The sequence below is a fragment of the Phlebotomus papatasi genome, chromosome 2 (genome assembly GCF_024763615.1).
Source record: "Phlebotomus papatasi isolate M1 chromosome 2, Ppap_2.1, whole genome shotgun sequence".
Classification (NCBI taxonomy): domain Eukaryota; kingdom Metazoa; phylum Arthropoda; class Insecta; order Diptera; family Psychodidae; genus Phlebotomus; species Phlebotomus papatasi.
In genome coordinates, this window is record NC_077223.1 from 22,633,974 (window position 1) to 22,661,525 (window position 27,552).

The following is a 27,552-nucleotide window of genomic DNA, read 5'->3' on the forward strand; positions in this document are numbered from 1 at the left end:
GACAGATCGATTGTGTTTCTAGCAGTCTTACGATTTGTGGTGAAGTGCAAGAGGTTTTCCTTCGGTGTTTTTCATGAAAATTGATTAGTTTTCATTAAAGATTGTTTCTGTTTCAGTTAATAGTGAATTAATCTTTAAATTTCGGGTGAAATTTCCCAGCTGGATCCTGTATTTTGCGTAAAAAAGTATATACTTTGTGAGCGTCTCTCCGGTGAGGTAGTGTTGCCTATTCCGGCAACATCTTTTGCTTTCTTAAATTTCTTATTCATTTTATGTTTTTTTTTTCAATTTCTGAGTTCTACAATGTCCAGAAAAAAACCAACGCTTCTATGAAAAAGATGATGTGGAAAAGACTTTGGAAGAGTTCAGAAAGGGAAAATTGCTACGGGAATCTGTGCGTAAATTTGGGATGCTACTCTTCAGGTCTTCAGGATAAATTACACGGAAGATCTCTGGGCTTGTAGGTCATATAAACGTATTAAACTAAACATTAAACTCGTTCCGTTTGACGTTTTGAAATTTTCTATTCGTTGCGTTACAAAAGGTGGTCAGAAAAAAGGTGGCCGGTGTTTCACTCAAAGTGGCCGGAATACTACCCAAAGCTATGTCCATATTATAATTATTTTTTTTAATATTTTAGGAAGTGATTTAAAGAAAACAAAGATGATAAACTAGTCTTCAAGGTTCCACACAACCCTCCCGAAAAGGAAGTAACAAAAAATATTGCATTTAAAACTTAGGACTTCGATACTTATATGCATATTTGCCGAAATTTGGCACACTTACCCTATGGCAACATATTTTAAAGCTAATTTTATGTCTCATATTTCTATATGGTTAGATGTATTAAAGGGACATGGAAAACATGAATTGTTCGAAGCCAAAGCGTATGCAAAGCCTGATCCTTTTATCTGAGCGTACTAATCCTCTTATCTGAGCGATATAATTTACATTGCTTGCTTAACAATATTTCTAATTGTTTTTTTAATTAGAACACTCGATCTACGATGTGTGTTTACTAATCTGTGACTTTACTTAATATCATATAGTGAGGGTTTAACAACCCCATCCCTATATAAAAAATAAAACAATAATATGTCTAGAAATCTGGCTTGCGAGATCGCCAAGTTCCTACACTGAGAAAAAAAGGGGGTGCGATTCACTTTTTTTCCTCGTAACTTTAACACTTTTTTGGTGTAAAAATATAACAACATTTTTTAATGTTAATTTTGTACCTTTTTAAGTGTAAAATTAACATGAAAAAGAGTTAATTTAATCACTAATACATCTAAAAAGGGTAATATTTACACCAATTTCGGATCAATAATGCAGGGTAAAATAAACATTACCGGAATGTTATTTTAACTTTTTCGGATTTCTCTCAGTGTAGTACCGGATGTTGTTCTTGAATTATTTCTTTTTTTTAAGAAAAAAGTAGGTTACGAGAAGTAATCCAGAAGATTATACCCTCAGAACGCTATATTTCGTCATCGAGAATTAATTAGTGGAAAGCCCAATTCAAAAAGATAGGGATTTCAAGGTCAATAAACATATTATAAAATATTATAGCTTTCCATCCGTGTTTTCATTGTTGAGCCAACACTATGGAAAATGATTGGATTCATACAGAAAGGAAAAGGAAAGGTGGGATTGCCTGAGATGGGACATGGTGATAAAATAATCCGTCCCGGTAAATCCTTTGGGTACATAAAAAAATCCATCATGTTATTACTCTTCAAATATTAGTACAAAATTTTATGTGAAAAATCGTGAAATTGAGATGAAGGCCCTAAAATTGGGCTGATAAGGATGATGGGGATGGTGCAAGGTGAGAGTACTCTATACCGGTAAATCTGTTGGCAGGTTCATCAGAACACGTTACTACTTGATTCCAAATAACCGGGATTTTATGATAGACGATTAACCGGTTTTGGAAGGGTCTAAAACCGGTTAACCGGTTTAAAACCGGTTTCAAATTTAAGATTAGATTATGGAATTTAATATTTAACACATAAAATATATTCTTTTTCTCAGTTAGTTTAGAACTTATTTATTTAATTACTTTATTTTGTATTAAAATAGTTCAAGATATTTCAGAATTCAGGAAAATTACTGGGAATTTTTCCAATAATATTGTACCTTGTAAAAGCTAATGCAATGTAGATTTCCGTAAAAATAACTATTTATTCATACCATTTATTTTTTAGAATAAATTGGTTATAAACGTTGTTATTTTTGACAATCTTTAATGAAGAAATACTTAAAAATTTTATTCTAGGTCTTGGAAAATGAAAAAAAAGAATTTTATACAGAATGTTTTAACAAACAAATTGAAAGAGTATTCCTCTTTATTTTTAAAATCCTATGACTAGTTAAATCTTGTTAAACTTAATTTTAGAAAATTTGAATCGCTGTAAAAAAATAATATTCGCAAAAATATAAAAAAGAATATTGGAAAGATAGTACAAAGATTTTTCGCTATCTACATTGGCGGCCATAATAATAGAATCAGCTTCGCAAAGACCACTATTTTACCATGAACATTTTAGTTTATTCCAATTCGTTTAAATAATTTTGACATAGAAATGTGAAAATAATTACCTTATGTCAAATAAGTGTTGTTTTGCCCGCTCGAGGTCTCTATTTTTCACAGAATACATCAATAGTGGAATTTGGTTTGAACAACACAATAGGACCACTTTTATTTAAATTAAAGAATGTGATCTATAAATCAAATAAGTTTAAATAAAGCCATATTTAAAAACCATATGACAGTTTTCCAGTTTTTTTGGCCGAACTGATTTTCACTATTGACGTATTCTGTGTAAAATAGAGACCTTTAGCGGCCAAAACAACCCTTATTCTACGATTCTAAGAATTTGAAGATTTCTACTGCAGAATTATATCAACAAATTGGGAAAAAATACAAAAGTTAAGAAAAATATAAGCTTTACAAAACGATTCTATTATTTTGGCCGCCACTGTATATTCGTTATAAAGTTTTTTTTTTGTAAAATCTGGTAAAAATATTGTTAAATTTTTTCTTCAACAAAAAAATTCAGATTTTTCGATCGGGAATGATTTCTAATTGTTAATTAGAAAACTTGTTAATTTTTTATGTAATAAATTTACGGTAATTTATTTATGTAATTTAAATTCATGCCTTCGAATAATGTGAATTTTCTTTTATTCTAAGAGACTTACACATTTCTGTTAAATAATAATTAGCTTATCATCAATTATTGATAATTACGTGGTAATTATATATCAATCTCTTATAGGGAAAATAAAAGGAATTCACATTATTCGAAGGCAAGAACGTTCAAAGGGAAAATAATTTCCCCTAACACGTAAATCTTATGTCAAAAAAAACCGAAAAATAAACTTTATTAAATTAAAATTTTATAAATAAACTAAGGAAAACCGAAGGAAATTGAAAAATTGGAATCCTTGTTAGGCCTTAAAAAAATCATTTTTGAATAAAATATTGACCTTAACTTGTGGAAAAAATATAGAAAACATTGTTTTAAACAACATATTTAGTTCAACTCTGTTGTACCCTATCAATGCAGTAAGGAAACTCCCATTAGGGGTCACGTGGATCACGAAAACTAAAAAAAAAACAGAACATTTTTCCTGCATTTTTTTCAAAATAATTTAAAACAAAATTAAATCAAGCTATTAAGCTTAAACATATAAGAATTAATCTAAAATTAAAAAAAAACAATTAGGGTAGTTATACATTTTGAACATAGTGTTACAAGTTGGACAATTCGCCGGTATAAGTTGGACATGGATTTTTTCTTGATAAATACAGTACAAAATTTGTTTTTAAGCACAAGGAACCAAATTATAAAACTAAAGCATTAAAAATATACAAATAAAAATGAAGTACTAAATTTATCAAGACAGAAAGCCTTGTCCAAATTGTACCATTGTCCAACTTGTACCATACTTTACCCTATTTCCTGTTAGCAGATGAATTATGATAGAACTTATACGAAGGATTAGTTGTTTCTTTGGTCAAAACTTATTTTACAAGAAATAATGGTAATTTTTCACTCAAGTACTAGTTTAACTTATATCTGCTAACAGGAAGATTTTGTTTTTTTGACTTCTGATAAATTTTCTCCGAGTGATCTTGTCGATTAAAAAATTAGTTTTTTTTTTCAAAAATGGTCTCCGTAAGTCATGTGTAAATGCATGGGCATGACGTTTCCTATGTTTCTTATGTGTTTCTAGCGTGCCGAAAAAAACTTTGGAGTTCATTCGGTGTTTTCTGTCATTGTGGAATGAATTAGCAAAAAATACAAATACTAAATAAAAGTCAAATTAATATGGAACAGGCAACCGAAAACCCGAAATTGGCAACCTACGTAGTTTCGGAGATATCTCGTGAAATGTGTACGAAAACTGGAAAAATTTACACTAAAACTGGTCGCATTTTTCAGAGCTAATGTCGACCCCCTGTCTAAATGGATGAATTTTAAAGTGAACTTCCATCTTTTGGTTCCAAAGTAGTTTGGTCACCAATAATGGTAACACGACGGTTCACGCATAAACCACTTGCCTGTTATTTTGCCTCTAATGGCCTCTACACACTAGAGAAAAATATGTCCATATTTGATAGTTTTTCCTACACAATCGTAGGGAATTTGCATCAATATGAACATAAAGAGAGATTTATCAATCCCCAGTTCGCCTTTTCTGATTCTTCTTAACCGGTGAAGGCATTTTTCGCACGTATTCTGACTTCGAACACTTGATATTTTATCCATATTCCTTTCTAATGAATATGATCTATTTATGATGTATTTTAGTAGCTAGTCTTAAGTTTCACATTTCCTGAAAAAAATTAAGTTAGCTACATTAAAGGAATATGGGAAAAATGTGAAGTGTTCGAAGCCACAATGTGTGCGAAGCCTAAAAGCTTTTCCCCTGTATTTATTTCATTTTGAAACTTTTATTTTATATCTTAAAATCCTTATTATGAGCCAATGTTCAATTAAATTTCATTTTACGTGAGTATAGTGATAAATTCTATATTTTCAAGGGGTCCCGGTCAAAATCCCGAACGCCAAAATCCCGAAAGCCAAAATCCCGAACGCCAAAATCCCGAAAGCCAAAATCCCGAATGGGTCAAAATCCCGAAAGCCAAAATCCCGAATTCTTAAAAGTGTCATAGCTACTCCCACGATTGCACCCGCGCTTGCTGAAGGCAAAGGGAAATCTTCTGTGTCTTGGAAAATTATTCTAAACATTTTCCTCCATATAATTTCATCCCTTTCAGGATTTGAGAAATTCGGGATTTTGGCTTTCGGGATTTTGGCTTTCGGGATTTTGGCTTTCGGGATTATGGCTGCCACCGATTTTCAAGTAATGATATCAATATTAATATTAAATCATTTTGAGTGAAATTTGTTGAAAACTTTACACATTTCAGGCTCACTTTTCCAACCGTCCCTTCACGTTCATCAGAAGAACAGTCATTGCGAAAGTTAACCAAACAACAAGTAATTTGGAAACTACAGCTTTTGCTACTCTAATATGAGATTGTTAGAATAATTCTATAGCTTAAAGTATAGAATTCATGGGGATGCTTTTGTCGTTATGTGGAAAGGATAAATCTAATGACTGTCTCATTTCACATGAAAATTCGTAACACTAAAGTTACATTCAAATATGTGGTTTGCTGCACTTGCAATAGACGAGAAATTTGCCATTCACCAGTGGACGAATATTCCTTTTTTTATTTTTGAAAATTCCTGCAGTTTTGCATTAAAATTCTAGGAATATTCTACTTCAATTTACAATACACAGGTATAAATCACGGTGGGAAATTTTATCCTCAAAACAGGTCAAAATGATTAATGGAAAATATGTGTTATAATGTATTCCAATTTATTAAAATCATATGGGCATTTTCAGCAACACTCACCCCAATTTCGTGCCCTTTTAACCCTAATTTCAGTGTTTAATTGGCGGTCATGTATAGTCACTAATATTTTCTCACCCCAAATAACACCTTTCATGGGTTGTTTTTTTTTTGCACAGTAGCAAAAACGTGAGATTTTCTGCCCTTGTTCGCTGAATTTTAATCATTTGTAAAGCTCATAAGCTAGGGTTTGGCTGTGGTTTCCAGTAAAAGCTTTTTGCCTAATAGACTTTCTTACTTTTTCACCTGAACTTTCCCCTGTGATTGATTGTATAGGAATTTGGGGTATTCTCACCTCAACGATATCATTCCTTGCAGCAGCTTCCAGGAGCATAACACTATTCTCAAATTCAATGTGCCTTTTCTTCCGACAACTCACAGTAGAGTTCCTATCACGACGATTTTGGGACTTTTGCCATTCCTTCTCCTTCTGTTTGGCCACCTTAAGTTGCTGTGCTCGTCGCCTAAAACCGTGAAAAAAAACATCATAAATTAGCATGCAAAGGGAAACCTCTTCAAGCACGCAATTATTCTGTTTTTCGAACATTGAACAAAAATCAGGTAATTTGTCTGGGAAATTTCCTCATTGCATTTAAAACATTATTGATTGGACGATAAATGGTGTTCTTAAGTAAAAATAAACTCTATTATAAAAGGAGAAAAGGTATATAGTTGGGGGAAATTTTTTTCTTTGTGCGAGAGAATCCAAAGAGTAAATGAAGCAAGACATAATTGTTATGCGCTATTTCCACCAACAATGTGAAAATCCGCCGTGACTCTTTTTATTAGCGTATCACAAACCCATCGAGAGTATCACGTTGGCTTTCTTCTCTCTTTCTCCACCTTCTTCTTTTGCCAAGACAATCCCAATTGTGCCACCATCTTAATGGTAATAATGAAGAAATTTATTTGGTACAAATCTGTTTTTTTTCTCCATTGAAACAAAAATTGCTCGAGTTAAATCTTTTACTCGATACCATACGATAAGACTATAATTTACTATGGAGGAAACAACAATAAACCAATTAATTTCCATGACATTTTTCACACATTAATAATTGTCTCAATATCTCCATGGAATGTCTTCCTATTTATTTTTCCCTTCTCATCGACTGTTTTTCCGCTCTCCACGGTGTCAAAGAGTTTTTCTCCAATGTTATCTATTTCCTCCCTACTTTGAGAGCAATGGACGGTTCTTTTCTTTGAAAAACCCTGATTTGCAATGCAAATTATGGAAATATAATTTTATACATAGAAGAGCAATAAAATTTATTAATTTTCCAACCTTTTTTTTGTGTTTGAAGGGCAGCCATGTGAAAAAGACTCTTATTGTTTAACTATATTTTTTTTCTTCAAAAAAATGTAAATTATTTTATGTAAAATTATTTAAATCAATTGTTGATCACATGTTGATCGTTTACGAAATTAATACAAGATTGAAAGAAACATTAACAATAGCATTGACTCTATCGACTCAGAAATATTTTGATTTGTTTCTGTCTTGCACAGAAATCAAAAAAAAATTAAAGTAATTCAGTGGGATCCTAGTCAAAATTCCTGAAGTAAATATCCCGAACGCTAAAATCCCAAAAGTCAAAATCCCGAATGGGTCCCAAGCTGCCAAAATTCCCAGGGTAAAAATCTCGAAAATCCCAACTTGGGGAATAGGTCAAAATCCTGAAAAACCAAAGTTCCGAACGCCATAAACCCGAACGTCAAAATTCCGAACGCTAAAATCCTTGAAACAAAAATTCCGAATTTTTAATAGTGTCATAGCTACTCCCACGGATTGTACCTGCGCTTGCTGGAGGCAAAGGGAAATTTTCTGTACTTCCGGAAATAATTCCATTCACGCTTTGCTCTTCGTATGATTAAGTGTCTTTCAGGATTTCGACAATTTGAGATTTTAGCCCATTCAGGATTTTTGCTTTAAAAAATTTGAATTAAGAAAACTACACCGAGAAAAATTTGGATAGTATTTTCTACAAATCGTGTCTTTAAATTCTACTATCTCAAAAGATAGTAGAAAATACCATCCTCCATAGAAACTTTCCTTTAGAATCTACCATCTTGACATTTTAAAATTTACTATCCTATGGATAGTAAATTCTAACAGCCGGATGGTAAAATTTACTATCCTCATTTAGATTTTACCTTGACCTCTCTTAGATTCTAATATCCGGGAAGTAAATTTTACTGGTCGCATATTAGATGTTAAAATTTAACTGGAAGACAGTACATTTTAACGGAGGATAGTAATTTGGATTGAAATTACCATCCAAGCCAGTAAAATTTGCCATCCTGCTATTAGAATGTCATTTTGGAATATCGTGGGTGCTGATGCAACGGTTCCCGATATGCTTTGAATACATTATAGCAATTCGTAGCGCAGCTGGAAGATGCTGGACTGTCATCACAAAGGTCGCGTGTTCAAATCTCGGCGCAGTCGTCAATTTTCACGCACCAAAATGGCTTGAAATACAGAGAATATCATCCAAGAAGGGCCCCAAGCCCTCAAACAATGGCCAAAAAGCAATGAAAATAAGGAAAAATAAATTTTTCCGACATTTTTCATTCTAATATCCGGCTAGTAAAATTTACTATCCGGCTAGTAAAATCTAACATCCGGGGATATTAGAATTTACCATCCGGTTATTAGAATTTACTATCCATGCAATAGATTCTACAATTTTTGACAGTCCAATTTAATATCGCGTTTGCTGGGTGACTTTTTTACTATCCGGCCATTAGAATTTTGTATGGAGGATGGTAAATTTTACCATCCACATTTTTCTCGGTGTATTAAAAATAACCTAAAGCCCAAAATAGACACAGGGATCGGCTTAGGGATCAGCCTGAAAAATGAGGATTGGTGTCGATACACTCAGGGATCAGCCCAAAATTTGGAGGATCAGGCTGATCTTCTAAATTCGTGAGGTCTAGTGAAATTACAGGGATTAGGCGACATAAGCGCCAGTGCTGATAATAAAAAGCATCACTTTGGGTGTTTTTGAGTACTTTTCGAAATGTCAATTGGGTGAAAAAACACGGAGAGTAATGGTACGCAATGTTGCAAAATCTTAAAATACATGAAGATTGGAGTAATGGGAAGGTCAGAATGCTAATTTCTGTAAGAAAAATCCATTGATATTGCTCTTAAGAAGTCTTTCAGCAAGCAAAGTGTGTACATTTATTAGAAGTTTACGCTGATTTCGCTAATCCTTGACCCTAAATCCTCAGTGTATGATAGTTTGGGCCGTTTGGGCTGATCCTTTACCGCCAAATTTTTCGAGCTGAGTGTTCTCTAGGATCAGCCTGTGTCTATTTTCGGCATAAGGCTCAGCTATATGGCTTAACTGTTTTAATTTCTTATCAGTCAAGATATTTTGGAAATTGTAACTTAGTATTGGATTATTAAAGACATAACTTATTAAATTCTGAAAGAGCAATAAAATTGATTGCGATTTAGGATTCTGAGACCTTCGGGAACTTGGCTAAACCTCTAGTCTGAAGACCGCTTTAAGAGCTTCTAGTGATTCCAAAACAAAATTCTCATTATAACCCTTTTAAAGGTACATTAAATGGCTTGCCAAAGTCATGGTCCTATAAGGTAGCTATGTTTGTTTCTTAGGGATTGAAAATCATTGGAATATTGTACGAAAAATATCGTATAATAACGTATCCAAAAAGAAAATTTCTCAATTCTGTGGATTTAGATCGGGATGAGAAAAACAGCATACTGCACAAATTCTCACCGTTTGGCTTCAATGTCTTGTAACGGACAAGTACAAAAAACAGAAAAATGTTCACATTCGCAAAGTAATAACTAAATTTAACATCCAATTCATTCATTAATTTTTAATTGCTTATCTTAATCAAGATCGCGAGCTTAGGACAGTCAGTTTAGCAGCCTACGCCTCTGTTGATTCTCCGCCACTTCTGGAAGATGTTTAGCTTCAATCCTGTGGCATCCGAGTGGAAGTGATTTGATGGTTGGTTTGGGGTGAACTGAACTGAACGTTTATTTCTTCCTGGGTTTATATACAATTCTGATCCTAACATCAGGACCGCTACTTCATAGTCCTGATGGACTTTGCCACCTCTTTGTGGGTATTCTCCAATGGATGGTACATTGGACCCATCTTTGTCTCATACATTTCATTTCCCCCCTTTTAGCTAAGACTTACAATTCAAAATCATGCAAATACTTCAAAAATAATAAAATCTATATATCAAATGATAATTTCTTCTGTATGCGTTTGGATCGCCTTAAGGTGGGAGTTGAAACATCATCTGCTATTCGCCGTCTTCTTCTGCGTTGTACAGGTGTTCTTGTTGTCAAAGGCGGTGTGTGAAAGTCATCCTGATTGTCTGACACAGGTGTCTCATGGTGAGCTTGGGGCTGCGGTGGAAGACCATCCAGGAACCTTACTCGTTTTATAAATGGTTTTATTTGGTCCCGATGAACCTTCTTAAGAGTTCCACGGATGTCTATCTGATAGACTGTCTTGCTGAGCCGTTTCTTCACCTTCGCTCGCGCCCATTGCTGTCCAAGAGTATGGAAGTATAGAACTTCTTGACCTTCCTCCAGACTTCCATTCTGTTCTTGCTTTCCTTTAGACTCCTTGACTTCTCGCCTGGCTCTAGAATCTTTCACAGATCCTCTTGAGAACTCCTTCACGGGCCTCTTAATTTTCGGCTTGCACTGCTTCTTTTCCTCTGCATCTTCTCCCCCTCTGTTAAGCATTGTCATCAATGTTCTCGGGCGGAAGTTTAGTGCCAAATTATTTGGCTCCACCCCGGTCACCGTGGATGGCGTATTATTGTGCCTGAACAGAAAAAAGGATATTCTTGAACTCAAAGTCTTGAATTTTTTGCTGCCATCATGAAGGTATTTTTTAAATGCTTTTTTAACGGTTTGCACCGCTCGTTCTGCTGCTCCATTTGATTGAGGATGGTAAGGTGGAGATGTCTCGTGCAAAATTCTATTCGCAGAACAAAACTTTGCAAATTCCCCAGATTGGAAAGGACTGCCATTGTCAGATACTAATTTATAAGGAAGTCCATATATAGCAAAATTGCTTTGTAGAGCCTCAATCGTTGACGATACATCAGTCTTTTTCATGTATTTAACGTCTATTAACTTAGTAAAGTCATCTACGATTATGAGGAAATTTTTCCCTTCCAAGTGGAAAAAATCAATGTGGACTCTCTCGTAAGGATACTTAGTATCAGACCACTTCGACAACGTCACGTTACGAGGTTTTGGCGCAATAACCTGGCATGTTTCACACACGCGAGTAACCTGCTCAATCTGACCCTCCAATCCTGGCCACCAAACACAGCCTCGCGCAATCGCCTTCATTCTCACGATACCATCATGGCCCTCATGGATGAGCTTTAAAACCCTATCTTGCAAATTTTTAGGCACAACAATCCTTTGTCCAAGATAAATTATATTTTCATTCACAGAAAATCCATGTCTAAATCTGATAAATGGCAATAATGCCTCGTCTTTATTTAAAATGTGCTGTGGTGGGAAGCCATTGATAACATAGTCACGAAGTTTTATCAACACAGGATCGCGTAGTGATTCATCACGAATCTGCTTTTCATCAAGCGCGATTTCTCCTGCTGTGTCTACAAAACTCACTAGCAAATGATTTACTCCAGTCGATTCACTCGATGGGAATCTCGACAAAAAATCGGCATTACCGTTAAGAATTCCCTTCTTGTACTTAATGTCAAGATCATACATTCCCAAAAACACAGCCCATCGTTGAATTCTAGCCGCAGCAACTGCCGATTGTTTACGATCACCGCCAAACAATTCGCGAAGACATTGATGATCCGTAAATACCGTAACTTTTCGGCCATAAATGTATAAGTGGAACTTTTTCACCGCGAAAACCAAGGCCAAAGCTTCACGCTCAACAATTGAATAATTTTTCTCGCTAGGAGAAAGGGTAGATGAAACCATTAAAATTGGCTTTTCCACATCATCAACAATGTGGCTTAATACCGCGCCTACGCCCTGCCCACTCGCATCTACGGAAATAATTAACGGCAAGTCAGGATTGTAGTGGGTTAACAAATCATCTTCTTTGAGCCAATTTTTGCTGTCTTGAAACACCCTCTCCATTTCCTCAGTCCATTTAAACTGTTCACCAGATTTCAACAAGGTATATAGAGGAGCAAGTTTCATGGACAAATGCCTAATGAATTTTCCATAATAAGACAACAACCCCAGGTAAGCCTTGAGTGACGTCACATCTACTGGACGGCTTGCCTTCCTAATCTCCTCGAGCTTTTGTGGAATAGGTTTCACACCTTCACCACTCAATATATGGCCTAAAAATTCCACTTCTTCCTTATAAAAAACACATTTTTTACGGTTAACCTTGACATTGTAAGATTCCAATCGCTGGAGCACTTTTATCAAGTTATCGTGACATTCTTCTAACGTGCTACCGCCAACGATAATATCATCAATGTACGCGGCTGTCATTGGCAATCCGTGAAGGATACTATCAATTGTCTTTTGGAAAATTGCCGGTGAAGAATTTAACCCAAAAATTAGTCGTGTGAACTGGAAAAGTCCCAAGTGCGTGTTTATTGTTAAAAATTTCTGACATTCCGGGATCACCTCTAATTGCTGATACGCACCCGTTAAGTCCAAGACGCAAAAATATTTCGCTTTCGTCAACTTATTGAAAATCTCTTGCAGGGTAGGTAGAGGATAGTGGGCTAATTCCACTGATTTATTGATCGTCACGGAACAATCAACGCATAACCGAATATCACCATTTTTCTTGGGCACAACGACTATCGGACTCGCCCAGTCCGCGTAATCTACCGACTTTATTATCCCCACATCCTTCAAACGGTCCAACTCAGCTGCTACTTTGTCGCGTGTACCATAGGGAACAGAGTAAGGTTTGTGAAAAACAGGGATGGCATTATCTTTCATCACGATTGAGGCTTTATGCCCTTTAATTACCTCTGTCTCACTAGGCTTAAAAACACTCGAAAATTGCTTTATGATCGCATCTTCACGAAAGACTTGATTAATCCCACATTTATTCATAAACGCATCACGCCAGTGGGGAAACATCTGATCAATCCAGTTTCTCCCACAAAGAGGAATAAATGCTCTGGGACTTCGGAACACCACCAATGGCATATTTTGATAGTGCCTTCTCTTACCATCGATCACCGAAACAAAAGCAATTTTTATTAGCCCTAACACACTTAATCTGTTTCCCGTCACAACATTGAGATTCAACTCACAATTTTGCAGTGGGCAATTATGGAAATATTTTTTGTACAAATCTTCATGAATACAAGAGACACAAGCACCCGAATCAATCTCATATTTTATCTCTGTATCACAAGCAACGGTGGTTAAAAATTGAGCTTTAGGGGGTTTCTCAACTGAGACATTTATGGTACTACTCACAGAATTTATTTCCCCCAGCAGACGCTCTTCCTCCTCCAAATCACAGTTAAGGATGCCTTCCTCCGGCATATCCTCATCCAGGAGTTTCTCCACTTCACGTAGCTCCTTTTCTGAGCTGGAGAAAACGCTGCGCACCACCACACGTTGACTTTCACAGCCATTCACTGCACTGCACTTTTTAGTGCGGCCATCTGGAAGATCACCTTCCTGGCTCTTTGCACTTTTCTTCCCATTGCCACTGCCACCATCACGAACACTGATACTCCGCTCACTCCCAATTCGCGGGTTTCTCTCCGGGTCCACTTTCACGACCACGCTATTGAGAAACATTGAGGAGATGTTATCCTCACGCTCGCTATCACTCGACTGGTCAGTGCGGTCAGTGTGGTTCACTCTCGAACGGGACTTCTTTTGAGGGCAATTATATGCATAATGGTTTCCCCATTTTTGGCAATGATAGCATTGTACTTCCCTCTTTTTCTCTCGTGACATTGACCCACTTCTGGAACTGGACTCCTGCATTCGACTTTGACCAGCTGATCGACGCCTCTTTCTCCCGCCGGAATCTCTCCCAGAAGAACGCCCAGCTGATCGATCCCTGTGCCTTTTTCTACCAACAAAGTTCACCTTTGTGGTTTTCATGAGCCCAACACTAGAGCTGGTAAGCTCTGCGGCTAAAGCACTTTTTAGAGATTCATCGAACCCTTTATCCAGAGAAATGAGCTTTTCCTTGATGCGTTCATTTGATAAGCCCATCACAAGCCTATCACGAAGCGCCCAGGGAAGGAACTCCCCAAAATCACAAGTCTCTGCCAGGGTCTGCAGAGCCATCACGAACTCTGAGATCGTTTCTCCCTCCAGTTGGTCACGCTTGTAGAAAACAAACCGCTCGCCAATGATGCTTCTTTTTGGCGCAAATTTTCCCTTTAGCACCTCAATGATCTCCGTGTATGTCTTGGATCTCACAGCCTCTGGATATATTGCAGCCTTGAGAGTCTTGTAGGTCTCCGCTCCCACAAAGCTTAGGAAAATCGCGCATTTCATGCGATCTTCTGAGACTGAGTTCATATAGAACAAGTTCTCAATCCTCTCACAATACACGTTGAAATCACCATCTGCGGAAAATTCTTCGATTTGCCCCACCAGAGGTTTGTTGAAGCGCGATGCAGCTGACGCAGTCTCTGTCGCGGAATTTGCCATCACGCACGAGATTCACTCACGAACTTTTTCTTCAAATTTTACACTTTTTAGACTTTTATTCTCGTCGCCAAAATGTGGCATCCGAGTGGAAGTGATTTGATGGTTGGTTTGGGGTGAACTGAACTGAACGTTTATTTCTTCCTGGGTTTATATACAATTCTGATCCTAACATCAGGACCGCTACTTCATAGTCCTGATGGACTTTGCCACCTCTTTGTGGGTATTCTCCAATGGATGGTACATTGGACCCATCTTTGTCTCATACATTTCAAATCCTAGGACGATTCTAGGCAATATCCTGAATTTGCTTTAGCTTCTTTGTCCTTGCATGGTTTCTTTCAACAAGATTTGTTAATTTAGACGTTGAACAGGCTGAACTTGATCATCAAAATTATAGTTTTTTAACACGAAAGAGCAGCTCTTCGACTTTGAAATCTTTACGAACATCTACGTTCCTCACTCGATCTTAACATATGTTACTTCGTTACCTCGGCAGCTTATGTTCGAGATTTTATTCTTTCGGTCCTTTCGGTCATTAGCCAACTTACCCAAATCTCATAACCATAGGTGAGAGCGGTAATGAACACCGTTTTGAAAACCGATAATTTTAAGCTTGGCTTTCCTCACCTCTCTTCTGTCAAACTCTCTCATTACCGCAGAGGCCTGACCGCCACGCGACAAGGTTCAGTGTCTAGATTTATTATATTGGGGAATGGAAATTTCAACACATTATCGGAACATAGATGAGTAATAACTACCCCTCTTTGTGCTCCCGTAACAAAAAGACCTAATTGTGAAAATTCATCAACATCTGAATTACCGCCAAAATTCTATGATAACACTATAATTATATTCAATATCATACAATATCCTACAATTTTCAATGTTTATTAACATTACGTTGATGTTGAATGCTTTAAAATCCTTGATAGTATACAATCAAACACCAAATTGCTATTTTTCGAGATTTTGCTAAATTATGTATGTTTTTCAAAAAAGCTATTTCTGTTTGCCCGAAAATTACTCAGAGCAATTCTTAACTGATAAATAATCAAAACTTGTTATCAGGATAATTTTCCTATAAAAGTTTTATGTTTAAAACCGTTAAAACACTTTGATAATCAAGAAAAATAATGAGACACTGTAAGTGTACAATTCCGAGAAGTTTTGTCATCACTTTTTTCTTAAAGGACTTTTAAGGAAAAAAAGGTAATATAGCATCGGATTGACGACTATGCCAATTGAAACTAGCTCTAAAAGAAACAAAAACTTTAGCCTTGACGAATTTGGGTTAAACTGTTCACTTTTTGTCATTTTCTTCACTTTTCCAAGTTGTTTATTTTCTCTTCAAAATAGAAGATCAATAAATTTTATCTGAAAATTTCATAGATATCCTTCTCAAAAAGATGTATTTGGTATTTTTCCTAGAAGTTCATCTTTAAGTGGCAAAAAGTCCCAACTCCATTAGCATAAAATCCCAATTGAGAAAAAAAATTGATTGGACGTACGCAGATATAAATAAGAATCTGCAATAAAAATTCTGATTGAGTTTTCTTTCCTTCATCCCCAACCCCTTTTTTCCGAAGCTATCACCCCGAATATGATTTTAAAAATTCCACACCGTTGACCGAGCAACAACGTGGAATAAGATGTAGTTATGTAAAATCAATAATAAATACTCCCCGACCTGCAGATTAAATGCCTCAAGCCCAAAATTCGTGCCATCATCAGCACATCCGATTCAATTGAGATTCACTACCCTAGATATCTTTTTTCTCCTTCATTTCCCTGGATGAGTGGGTGTAGAGTTAAATAAAGACATGCCCTCTCGAAAATCACCCACAATTTTCCCTAGAATATACACACCCTCAATGACACTAAATGGGCTAAAAGATTGTTGGATAAAATTCAATGAACTCACATTCGTGCCAACTGGAGACGATCCTGTGTCGAGAGATGCTCCACTTGAGCCATTTCCGCGACAAGATCTGCATGCTCCATTTCGTCCTTTATTTCTCACCCTTCACTTTCCAAAAAAAAAATCAGTCTCTTCAGCAGCAGCGGAAAAAAACACCTTACAGTAGCAGTCTCTGCAATGAAAATGGAACATTATTAATTGTCTGCTCGAGAGACACTGCCATTTTGCATAATAATGATAAACTCTTCTAGGGCATAGGGAGTGAAAAATGACATAAAAGAAAAGTTTGTAGAGCCTAAAATTGTATTATAATGCATTGTAATTTTCACAAACTTTTTCCATATAGAGACTCCTGCCATAGCGTTGCCATTTACGAAAAGTTTTCTCGTTAGAATTTCTCTCAAAATTCAATTATAAATTACATTAAGCTAAAAGTCAATCTATAGTTTTTCAAAATGTATAATTTTCGAAATAATTTATAACCCATAATTACTTCAAACTTGATAGTTTTATTTTTAAAATTAAGTATTGCAAAGTGTTGATGTCCATGAATTAATCTCCATAATTGTTATATTTTCAAATTTCAATCGCAAACATATATTTTTGTGAAGTATTTTGTGAATAAAAAGTTCCGCTAAGGCCTATTAAAAGAATGCCTAAGTTTTTTTTTTTTAACTATTTAACAGTTAATTACAAAAATATGGTAAATGTAGGATAAATATAATTTGTGATGACTATTTTCAAAATTACAAAATTGATTTTAAGGATTTTATGTTATTATTGCACATATAGATTAAATATCAAATAATAATTATACAAACATAAACAAACTAAATATATAATCTGATAATAATATGCAAATATTGATAAGCTTTTCCATGAATCATCAATTACTGAATCTGTACGCTTTCATTTTGGTGTATTAATTGGTCGAAACCTAACGACTGAGTAAGAGAGTAATTTTCTGAAAGTCGGACAGGGCTGAAAGTCGGATATACCGAAAGTCGGACTATGAAAGGCGACTTCAGTAAACAAACACATAAAATGTTGAACTGTTTGTTATGTGTCCGAAATTGCAAATTTTGCACTATTATATGCTTATTTTCAGCCGAAATTCTTTATAATCTCATATGCTTCCTCGAAACTTCGACTTTCCTTACTCGATCCAAAATTTTGGGACAGTGTAATACGGGCTTCAGATCTAAGGCTTAAGCGGTCTTCATACCAGAGGTTTAGCCCTGTTCCCGAAGGTCTTAAAATCCTAAATAGCGAGCAATTTCATTGCTTTTTAAGAGCCTAATAATAGGTCATTCATCTTTAATAATCTAATCCTAAGTTAAATTTTTCCAAAGAATTATAATTGATAAGAAATTAGAGCAGTTAAGCCATTTGACTAAGCCTTAGGTGTGAAACCCGTATTAGCCATATGGCTTAATTGCTCTAATTTCTTATCAATCCAGATTTTTTGGAAATATTTAAATTAGGATTAGATTATTAAACCTAAGTGACCTTTTTCCGTACAGAAGTAGATCTTGAAAAATTCGAGAATCTATTTGAAGATCCAAAAAAGAGACTTTCTTACTTTTTAATACCTTCGCAAGGTGACGAAAGTTACATCCTGTTCGAATTTCGAAGTGCTTAAGTATCAAAATGTGACGGTCTTCACATTGTTGTGAGGAAAAAAACAGAACAATGACGTTTACTGTTCTTGCCCCAGTATTTAATCACTCCATTAATCACTGAGTAACTCTTTTGCCAGCTTTTAATTTGGTATTTGATAAATTTTTCCCACCTTGTTCGAAAATTTAGTATGAAAATTCGAAATTGAATTTAAATTCTTCGAAATTCAACGACTTTTTGTGCAAATAGAGTTCCATTTACATTTTATCCTGTTGCGAGCGCAACATATTTAAATTTAAAACTGTGGAGTGTGTTGCCCTGCTGAGGCGACGAGGGCGCTAGCGACGAGGAGAGGAGGTAGAAAAATCAGCAGCAGCTGATAAGTAAAAGAGCGCCAATCGGTCTCTTTCACCACTGACCGCCGAGGAGGCAACATCAATCACCTCGCCCATCTCCACCAGCCCAATCCCCAGCAGCAACACCATCATCACCACCAAGCATTGAAGCCACTGAAGCCACCGGGAGCCCCCAAGAACACCAAGCCCAGTGTTGAGCTTTCCGGAGTAACCTCTGCCACATCCACCTCTCCCAAATTCCCATCTCAACCTCCGTGGGAGTGTTCTCACCGGAGAACACAGGGGAGTGTGGGACATAGTCCTTGCCCCGAACGTGGGACCTGAAGGAAGGAAGGAACGGAGGGAATAGAAGGGAGGAAAAAAGATTTTTCCCAATATTTTGGCGCCCGACGCAAAAGGAAATCGTGAGTAGATTTTCAAGTTTATCCCATGGTTAATTTGCCGGTTCCCCAGAGTTCATTGACCTCTTATCAGTGCATTTTTGGTGATTTTTGCAACTCATTAGGAGTGAATGCGATTGACCTAACGGTGGGGTAATAAAAAATTTGGCGCGTGGAAGAGAATGTTAATTTGTTACTTGTCGTCGTGTAATTTATTCCGTATAATATTCTTTGTGATTTTCTGTTGGAGATTTTTTTTTTCTTTCGTGATTTATATCTCCATTGGGTGTAGTTTTCTGGATTTTTCATCCATTTTCTCTGGAATAGGAGTGTATTAGGATATTTTTCTTTCTTTTTTTTCCCTTTTTGGGAGATTTTTTTTTTCTTTTTTCGGCTATTTTTACCCCCTTTTGGGGAGTTCTCTGTTAGAAATGGAGGATTTCAATCCAAAATTTCTCTCAGAAGAACAACTGGATTGGGAATTACAGGCCAGGGGAATTAAATGGCCAGCTTCATTAGAAGAAGCCCGCGATCTTTTAAAGGTTGCTATTGCTGGCGGAAACCCTTTATTTCCCGTTGAAGGCGATGCTAAAAAAATTAGGGATGACACCTTACAAGTTATTAAAAAATTTAGAGAGCAAGTAGGGAATATCGAGGTCCTTTTTTCGAAGCAAGTTGAGATTTTCACAATGTTTCAGCACATCGAAAATAAATTAAAATTCACATCAGACCCTCGAGATCCCAAAAATGCCCTTTATGGTCCTGCTCTTGCTGAACTTGCAAATTTTAGGCAACAGTTCAGGGAACAGTTGAAGAATTATGCTGCCTCGGGAAAAGTGGGGGGTGCTATTCCTCGTCCTGCTTCACCTGTCCAAAAGACTAAACGTCTTAAAAGCCCAAAAAAGTCCCTATTTTCGGACTGTTATGTCCAGGAGAAGAAGAAGGTACCATTTGAGAAGCCCACATCTAAACTTTCTGCCTCCAGTGAGTCCTTTGTCCCAGAATTTCTTAAGCACCCACATCTGAACCTTTCGCAAGACCGTAGGGATACTTTCGACATCCCAAATATTGGATCCACGGTGTCTCAGCCTCAAGATAGGCCCCAATCCCAATTTGTTACGGTTGAGCAATTTAATGTTCAGAATGCTCAAATAAAAGGTCTTGAGAATATCCTGAAAAATATTCAGGATTCGATGGAGCAATTGAGACTCTCATGTGCTGGTAGAAGATCTCGATCCTCCAGCAGACCCAGTTCTGTCCATTCTGGGGAATTTAGGGATTCTCAACCCCAAAATTTGTCACGCCACTACCCGTTTCCTACACCAGCTCCACGTAGATTAAAACCCCTGCAGTTAAAGGACTGGGGAATTAGGTTCTCTGGTGACCGCAAGGGGAAAAAGGCCAAAATCTTCTTGCGGGATGTTGAGAGAATGGCCATGATCCAGGGCGTTTCTCTGCAGGAGGTGGTTTGGTCTATAAGACTCTTACTTTCCGATGGGGCTGAAACGTGGTATGATTCCTTTTCGGAATATCTTTTAAGTTGTACGTGGGAGGAGTTCCGCGAGAAATTTCTAAGTGCTTTTTGCAATCTTGAGAGCGATTTCGCTATTAGGAAGAAAATTGAGGATCGAAAGCAGGGGGTGGGGGAGAATGCAGAAGTCTTTCTTGCATCCATGTTAGCTCTCTTCGAGGAGCTGGATGAAGAAATTTCGGAAGTCGAGAAAGTTCGTCTCATCCGTAGAAATCTCCATTACTCTCTGTCTAATGCTCTTCTTCTATATGAAATCCCAACATTAGCGGAGCTATCCCAAAAATTAAAACTTATTGAGAGGAACCGCTCCTACGCTTTTCTCGATCGTCCCAGAAATGTGCGATTTAATGAGATAGGGAGTTTTCAGGAATCATCCACAAATAATTCAGAGTCCCTGGCCAGGACTTCTGATCAAAGGGGGCGAAGTGGGGGGAACAATTCCTCATCCTGGGGCAATTCCAGGCAATCTGGAAGGGGTGGGGGGAGAAATTCCTCTTCACGTGATAATGGGCGGAATGGGGGGCGAAACACCAATTCTTCCTCAATTCAGAGACAGGGTGGGGGGAGTAACTCATCCAATGGTGCTGAGGGTACTTCTCAATCTTCTAATTCCAATCCTAATTCCAATCTCAATTCCAATTCCAACCCCAATTCACAATCCAGAAAAAATTCTTGTATACATTGTAAGAGCAATTCCCATAATGTTAGAAGTTGCCCAACAAGACCCAAATACCTTTGTTTCAAGTGTGGTAAGATCGGCACTATTTATGGACTTTGTCCAGTTTGTAACCCTCAACAGGGGGAACCCAATGCGACCCAGTAGTAGACAGAGAGTCTGAGGTCGCGGAATCTCCAAAAAACCTCTCTATGGATGATTCCAATGACCAAGATCTCATTTCTTTTGTTGATACCATTAATGTAAATTCAAATACAGTGGAAGATTTAATACAATTTGAGTCAGACAATGAGTCCTTAATTTCTGATGATTCTGTCCCTCCCTCAGAGGTAGAATCCTTTATTATATACCCTAACGGGGAAAATCGTCCCTATATTAAAGTTAAAATTTTTGACATTGAGGAGGCTATGGCTTTATTGGACAGTGGAGCGTCTCAGAGTATATTAGGATGTGGTTGCATGAACTTAGTAAAAATTCTAAAATTAGTCCCAAGAACTTCGAATATCGTTGTGCGTGTAGCCGATGGTTCAACTTATTTATCCACCAAAGTAGTCGATTTAATGATAACTTTCAATGGTAGAACAGAATTGATTCCCACCCTATTAGTCCCTGAAATTTCCATACCCTTTACTTTGGGGATGGATTTTTGGCATGCCTTTGGCATACAACCAGTTTTGTTGAATGCACTTTCAACAGTCCCTGATTCCCAGGATAATCAAATTCTGCTCTCCCAGTCAGAACGACTGGAGTTAGAAAAATCCATCAAAAACTTTTTAATCACTACTGAGGACTTTTTCGGTTGCACGGATATTTTAAAGCACACGATAGATACTGGTGACAACCCTCCCGTAAGGAAACCATCTTATCCTGTCCCATATCATCTTCTTCCCGCAGTGGATACTGAAATTCAGAGACTGGTTAGGATGGGGGTACTTCGGGAAGTTTCTTTTTCTCCATGGAACTCACCTCCTAATATTCAAATGAAGAAATCGGGCAAAATTAGAATTTGCATTGATGCTCGAGGTTTAAATAAAGTAACAATAAGAGATGCTTATGCTATTCCAAATCTTGAAAGCATTATTAATCGTATAGAAAGCTCCAAATATCTATCATCCATTGATCTGAGTGACGCATTCTTGCAAATTCCGCTCGATGAAGAATCTCAGATCAAAACTAGTTTCGCTATCCCAGGACGAAAGATGTACTGCTACAGAAGAATGCCTTTTGGCTTAGTAAATAGTCCTATGACGATGGCGAGACTGATGGATATAGTTATTGGATGCGACTTAGAGCCCAATGTCTTTTGTTTTCTGGACGATATCATTGTTCTCACTCAAGATTTTGAATCCCATTTGAAAATTTTAAATGAGGTCGCTGGTCGTTTGAAAAAAGCCAATCTTTCCATCAACCTGGAGAAGTCTAAATTCTGTATATCAGAGTTAGACTATCTGGGGTACACTTTAAGCACTCAGGGTCTAAGTACAAACGATGGTAAAGTCCAAGCCATCTGCAATATTCCTGTCCCTAAAACACCCAAGGCATTACGTCAGTTTCTCGGTATGGCAGGATGGTTCAGACGTTTCATCCCAAATTTTGCGAGTATTTCGGCTCCTTTAACCGACCTTTTAAAAGGTAATCCTTTAAGGATTGAATGGTCTCCGGAGGCCGACCGTGGCTTTTCGGAATTGAAGCAGCTCCTTGTATCTGCCCCTATTTTAAAACTTCCCGACTATTCTCAACCCTTCATAGTGCGTGCTGACGCTAGTGATGTTGGGGCGGGGGGAGTCCTTGTTCAGGGAGTAGGTAATGAGGAAGGAGTTATTTGCTATATTTCGCGAAAGTTCACGGCGGCTGAGCAGAAGTACTCTACTACGGAAAAAGAAGCCTTGGCTTGTCTATTTTGTCTTCGAAGGTTTTCGCAATTCTTGCTTCATACCAAGTTCACTTTGGAGACAGATCATTCTGCACTCCAGTGGATCTTATCCCAGAAGCAAGCCCGTGGTCGTATAGGAAGATGGTTGTTGGAATTTCAGCAATTTGACTTTGACATAGTCCACCGTCCCGGTAAAAGTAACGTGATAGCTGATTTCCTTTCACGGAACGTTAATACCATTTCGACCCGGGAAGATAAATGGTATGCGTCCCTATATGACCAAGTCTCGAAATCCCCGAGCAGCCTTCCGGAGTATAAATTAGAAGACGGCCGGCTTTACAAGTATATCCGCTATAAAACTCCTTTAGGAACTTATAGTTTTAGGTGGAGATGCTGTGTCCCTAAGGGTGAGCGTCAGGCCATTTTGCAGAAATACCATGATGATCCCACTTCGGCACATTTCGGGTTCTTTAAAACCTTCCGCAGAATTACGGAATATTTTTATTGGCCTTGCCTTCGCACAGACGTGCGCAATTATATCCGTAAATGCGAAACTTGTAAGAAATCTAAGGCCCCGAATTATGATTTAACACCTCCGATGGGTAATCATGTAGTTGCATCACGTCCCTGGGAACATCTATCAGCCGATTTTATCGGACCTTTAGTACCTAGTACTATGGGCCATCGCTTTATCTTGGTCTTGATCGACAAGCTGACCAAGTATGTCCTTTTATATCCTCTTAGAAATTCTACTGCAAACTCTGTTATCAAAATTTTGTCTCAAAATGTCTTCCCACAGTTCGGAGTCCCTCGTGTCCTTCTGACCGATAATGGTAGTAGTTTCAAATCCGCTCAACTTCAGTCCTTTTTGAGAAATCTCGGTGTTGCCCAATGGTTTACCTCAGGGTATACCCCACAAGCCAATCCTACTGAGAGAGCAAATAGGACTATTGTTACTGCTATCAGGTCGTATATAGGGTCTAAACACACAAATTGGCCAAAATATTTAGCCGAAATAGGGATGGCTATGCGATCCTCGGTACACGACACTACACAATTTTCTCCGTATTATTTAAATTTTGGGCAAAATATGATTTCACATGGGGATGAGTATACGCATTCCGATGCTAATACGATTCCATCGATCGAAGAGAGGATAAAGGAGTTAAAATTGGCCAGACAGAAGGCCATGGATAGGTCGAAGAAATGCCATGAGGCGTCTAAAAAGCGATACGATTTACGTAAGAAGCCGGGTAGATTTTCCGTGGGTGACGTGGTCTACAGGCGATCCTTTGTGTTGTCTGATGCCAATAAAAAGATTCAGGCGAAATTTTGTCCATGGGTGAAGAGCAAGGTGTTGTCCGTTCACGGACAAACTTACGAGTTGGAAGACCTGAACACTCATCGCAAGGCAGTATTCCACCGTAAGGACATCAAGCCAGGTTAAGGGATTTTTGCCAGCAGGACGGATTATTTTTTTGGCAACAATATCGGCATCGTCACTGGAACTTTCTTTTGTATCTAACGTAACTTGATTTTTGTACGGGTGTATGAGCGGGTAACGTAGAGAGACCATATTATTAATTTTATTTAATTTCTATTTCTTGTGAACGGAGAAATTCATAAGTAGGCCATCGTTCATTATGGATAGACCTAAATTAAAATTATGGTCGTTCGCCTTTAGGTGTTCATTTTGATCGAGATGATTGATACAGATATAGCCCAGCCTTATGCTGAAGCGAACTATGTTCGGCTATTTCAATCATCAAACTGTTATCCCCTTTTAAGACACATTGCTAGCAGTGTCCCTTAGGAATTTAAAGTGAGTAGCACTTCTTGCTGTCACTAGTATTTTGATTCGGTATTTCGTCAAGACGACAAAACCAATCAATTTTTATTGGCCAATACTTTAATTATTTTTCTCCTTCGTCAGTTTTGACGTCACATATAATTTCGGACACCTTAATTCGATTATCTATTTTATTTTACTTTTTTTTTCGATTGGGATGCACTGAATTCGGTCGCGATTTGTTTCCCATTTCTCTGCAGTTAGAGGCAGCCACATTTTTCTGATCGGGATGTAGTTTCTCGAGTAAAATTTTATCATGTTCAATATTCGAGGCAATAGGGCAGTGTCGGTGGAAAAAGGGGTTTTCTCTTTGCCCTTCAGGATTTCTCTTTCCCCAACATTGTAATTCGGCTGAGACTCTCCTTCCCGCTTCTACATTTTTACGCGGAATGCTCTTCAGCGGAATAGCTGAAATCCTGATCGGATTATAATGGTGCTGAGGCGGGAGATTTGGGGGGATAAAATCGTGACCATTCGTGTAGAGTAATTCCCTATTAGATCATGTATATTAATGATCCGCCTTGGTGATCGAAATGGGGTGGTCCTTAGTAATAATATCTTATTCTTTTGAAAGTATTTACACACACTTTAAACTTATAGTTAAGTTATTTCGCTGGCGCTAATAATTAGGTCGGCCTATCGATGCGAAATCCTTAACATTTTTGACTTATAACTATTAATTCTAAATTTTACTTTTTTCTCTCGAAATTGTTACTCTCTAATACTACTCATTTTGTTTTGCTCTACTACTTATTAATTGTTATTGTTATTAATGAGATTTGTTATATTTTGTTTTTTTTTTGAGATTGTGGCTTATTGCCCCCTGGGGGGTTCGAAATCTTTTTTTTTTTTCTCTTTTTTTTTGGTGACCCCGGGGTGTGTGTTGCGAGCGCAACATATTTAAATTTAAAACTGTGGAGTGTGTTGCCCTGCTGAGGCGACGAGGGCGCTAGCGACGAGGAGAGGAGGTAGAAAAATCAGCAGCAGCTGATAAGTAAAAGAGCGCCAATCGGTCTCTTTCACCACTGACCGCCGAGGAGGCAACATCAATCACCTCGCCCATCTCCACCAGCCCAATCCCCAGCAGCAACACCATCATCACCACCAAGCATTGAAGCCACTGAAGCCACCGGGAGCCCCCAAGAACACCAAGCCCAGTGTTGAGCTTTCCGGAGTAACCTCTGCCACATCCACCTCTCCCAAATTCCCATCTCAACCTCCGTGGGAGTGTTCTCACCGGAGAACACAGGGGAGTGTGGGACATAGTCCTTGCCCCGAACGTGGGACCTGAAGGAAGGAAGGAACGGAGGGAATAGAAGGGAGGAAAAAAGATTTTTCCCAATAATCCAAGACACTATTGGAGAATAAAAATCTACTTGTGATCGGGCTCTTTTTTGATCTTCAAATAGATTTTCGAATTTTACAAGATCTACTTCTGTACGGAAAAATTAGGTTCTAAAAAGTAATAAAATTGGTCGCTATTTAGGATTTTGAGACCTTCGGGAACTGGGCTAAACCACTAGTCTGAACACCGTTTAACTGTACCAAATTTCGGCATTGTTGCATATAAGCGCCAAAGTCCTAAGTTTGAAATGTACTAATATTTTTTTTAACACAAATTGGTTATTTTTTGTTACTTTTTTAAAGGAGTGTTGCTTGGCACCTTGTAGATAGTTTATCCTGTTTATTTTCTCTAAAATCATTCTTAATTCTTAATACATTTTAAAATGAATAAAAATATAGACATGGCTTTGTGCAATACTTCGACCCCCTTAATTCTTACAGTTCCTCTAAAGTAAAGTATGAAAAAAATTAAAATTTTATCGAAATTGGAGGAATAAAAGAAGTGGTCGAAATTGCAAGCTGGCCGAAATTTGGTGCAATTCTCCTATTTTATTAAAAATAAGAATATTAATGAAAAGGAAAATGGTCAAATCTGATCCCAGAATCACTACGAATGAGACCTATGCTAATGGACAGACATTGGTATAGGCAAAAACTTTTCTTCACTTATCAATATTAACCATGGGGAAAAGTTCTAGAGCATGAAAACTATTTCTTGGAAGAAACAATGGTCAAACTATATTAGGCCTCGTCTATCTTTTTCCAGAAATGGGAGTAGACAGACACATTTCGTTGGTACTCTCATACAAGATTAAAGAATTGCCGACGATAAAACCTGGTAGTTTTTGTAAGCAATTATCCTCTCGAAAATCGATTTTTTCAAATTCTTTTTCAAAACTTTTTTAAATTCTTCAATTTGTGAGTACAAAGCGTCTCCTCGTGAATAGGACAGCTAAATAATTTTATGACTTTAAAAAATTATTGCATCTTTAGGACATTATTTCGAGGTTTGCCACTCCTTGTTAATCTCTTATTGTTATTTTCATGAATTTTCCAGTATTTTAAAATCCAGCTGACATCATTTGAAGCCCCAGGAAGTGCGAAATAAATGACAGTCCATTGAAAAATAAAAAAAGCTCACCAAGAAAATTTCCAAACATGAGGAAAAGTGTTAAATAATGGAGCCCTTTGTGCAATAGAACAAAACATTGGCAACAACAATAGAAAACTAACAGCAGCTTGGAAGCGAATGGGGTGGAAGAGAAGCCCCGAAGGACATTAAGTTGTACATCATGGAGACAAAGTTTCTCTTCTTGTGGGTGGTTACACATTTACATCATTGAATCCAATAGTGTTTTTTTTTCATTATGTTTACAATAAAGCATTTTTTTTGTACCATTTAAAACAGCTT

At 37.3% G+C, this 27,552-nt stretch overlaps 2 protein-coding genes across 6 annotated transcripts in view; both read right to left on the minus strand.

Annotated features, from left to right (window-relative positions):
• LOC129803098 (protein phosphatase 1 regulatory subunit 16A) overlaps window positions 1-27,552 on the minus strand; it is a 74,786-nt gene that overhangs the window by 24,211 nt on the left and 23,023 nt on the right. For all 5 annotated transcript variants that reach the window (XM_055849441.1, XM_055849440.1, XM_055849438.1 and 2 more), the window contains exons 2-3: window positions 16,516-16,684; window positions 6,231-6,399 (exon numbers count right to left, since the gene is read on the minus strand). In XM_055849441.1, coding sequence (XP_055705416.1) covers window positions 6,231-6,399; window positions 16,516-16,595 — 249 coding nt within the window. In that variant the 5' untranslated portion in view covers window positions 16,596-16,684. The remainder of the gene's footprint in view (window positions 1-6,230; window positions 6,400-16,515; window positions 16,685-27,552) is intronic.
• Window positions 10,163-14,534, minus strand: LOC129803104 (uncharacterized). The gene is made up of 2 exons (XM_055849448.1): window positions 13,395-14,534; window positions 10,163-10,764 (listed from the first exon to the last, which is right to left on the minus strand). The coding sequence occupies exons 1-2, from the start codon at window positions 14,460-14,462 to the stop codon at window positions 10,756-10,758; spliced, it is 1,077 nt and encodes a 358-aa protein (XP_055705423.1). The 5' UTR covers window positions 14,463-14,534; the 3' UTR covers window positions 10,163-10,755.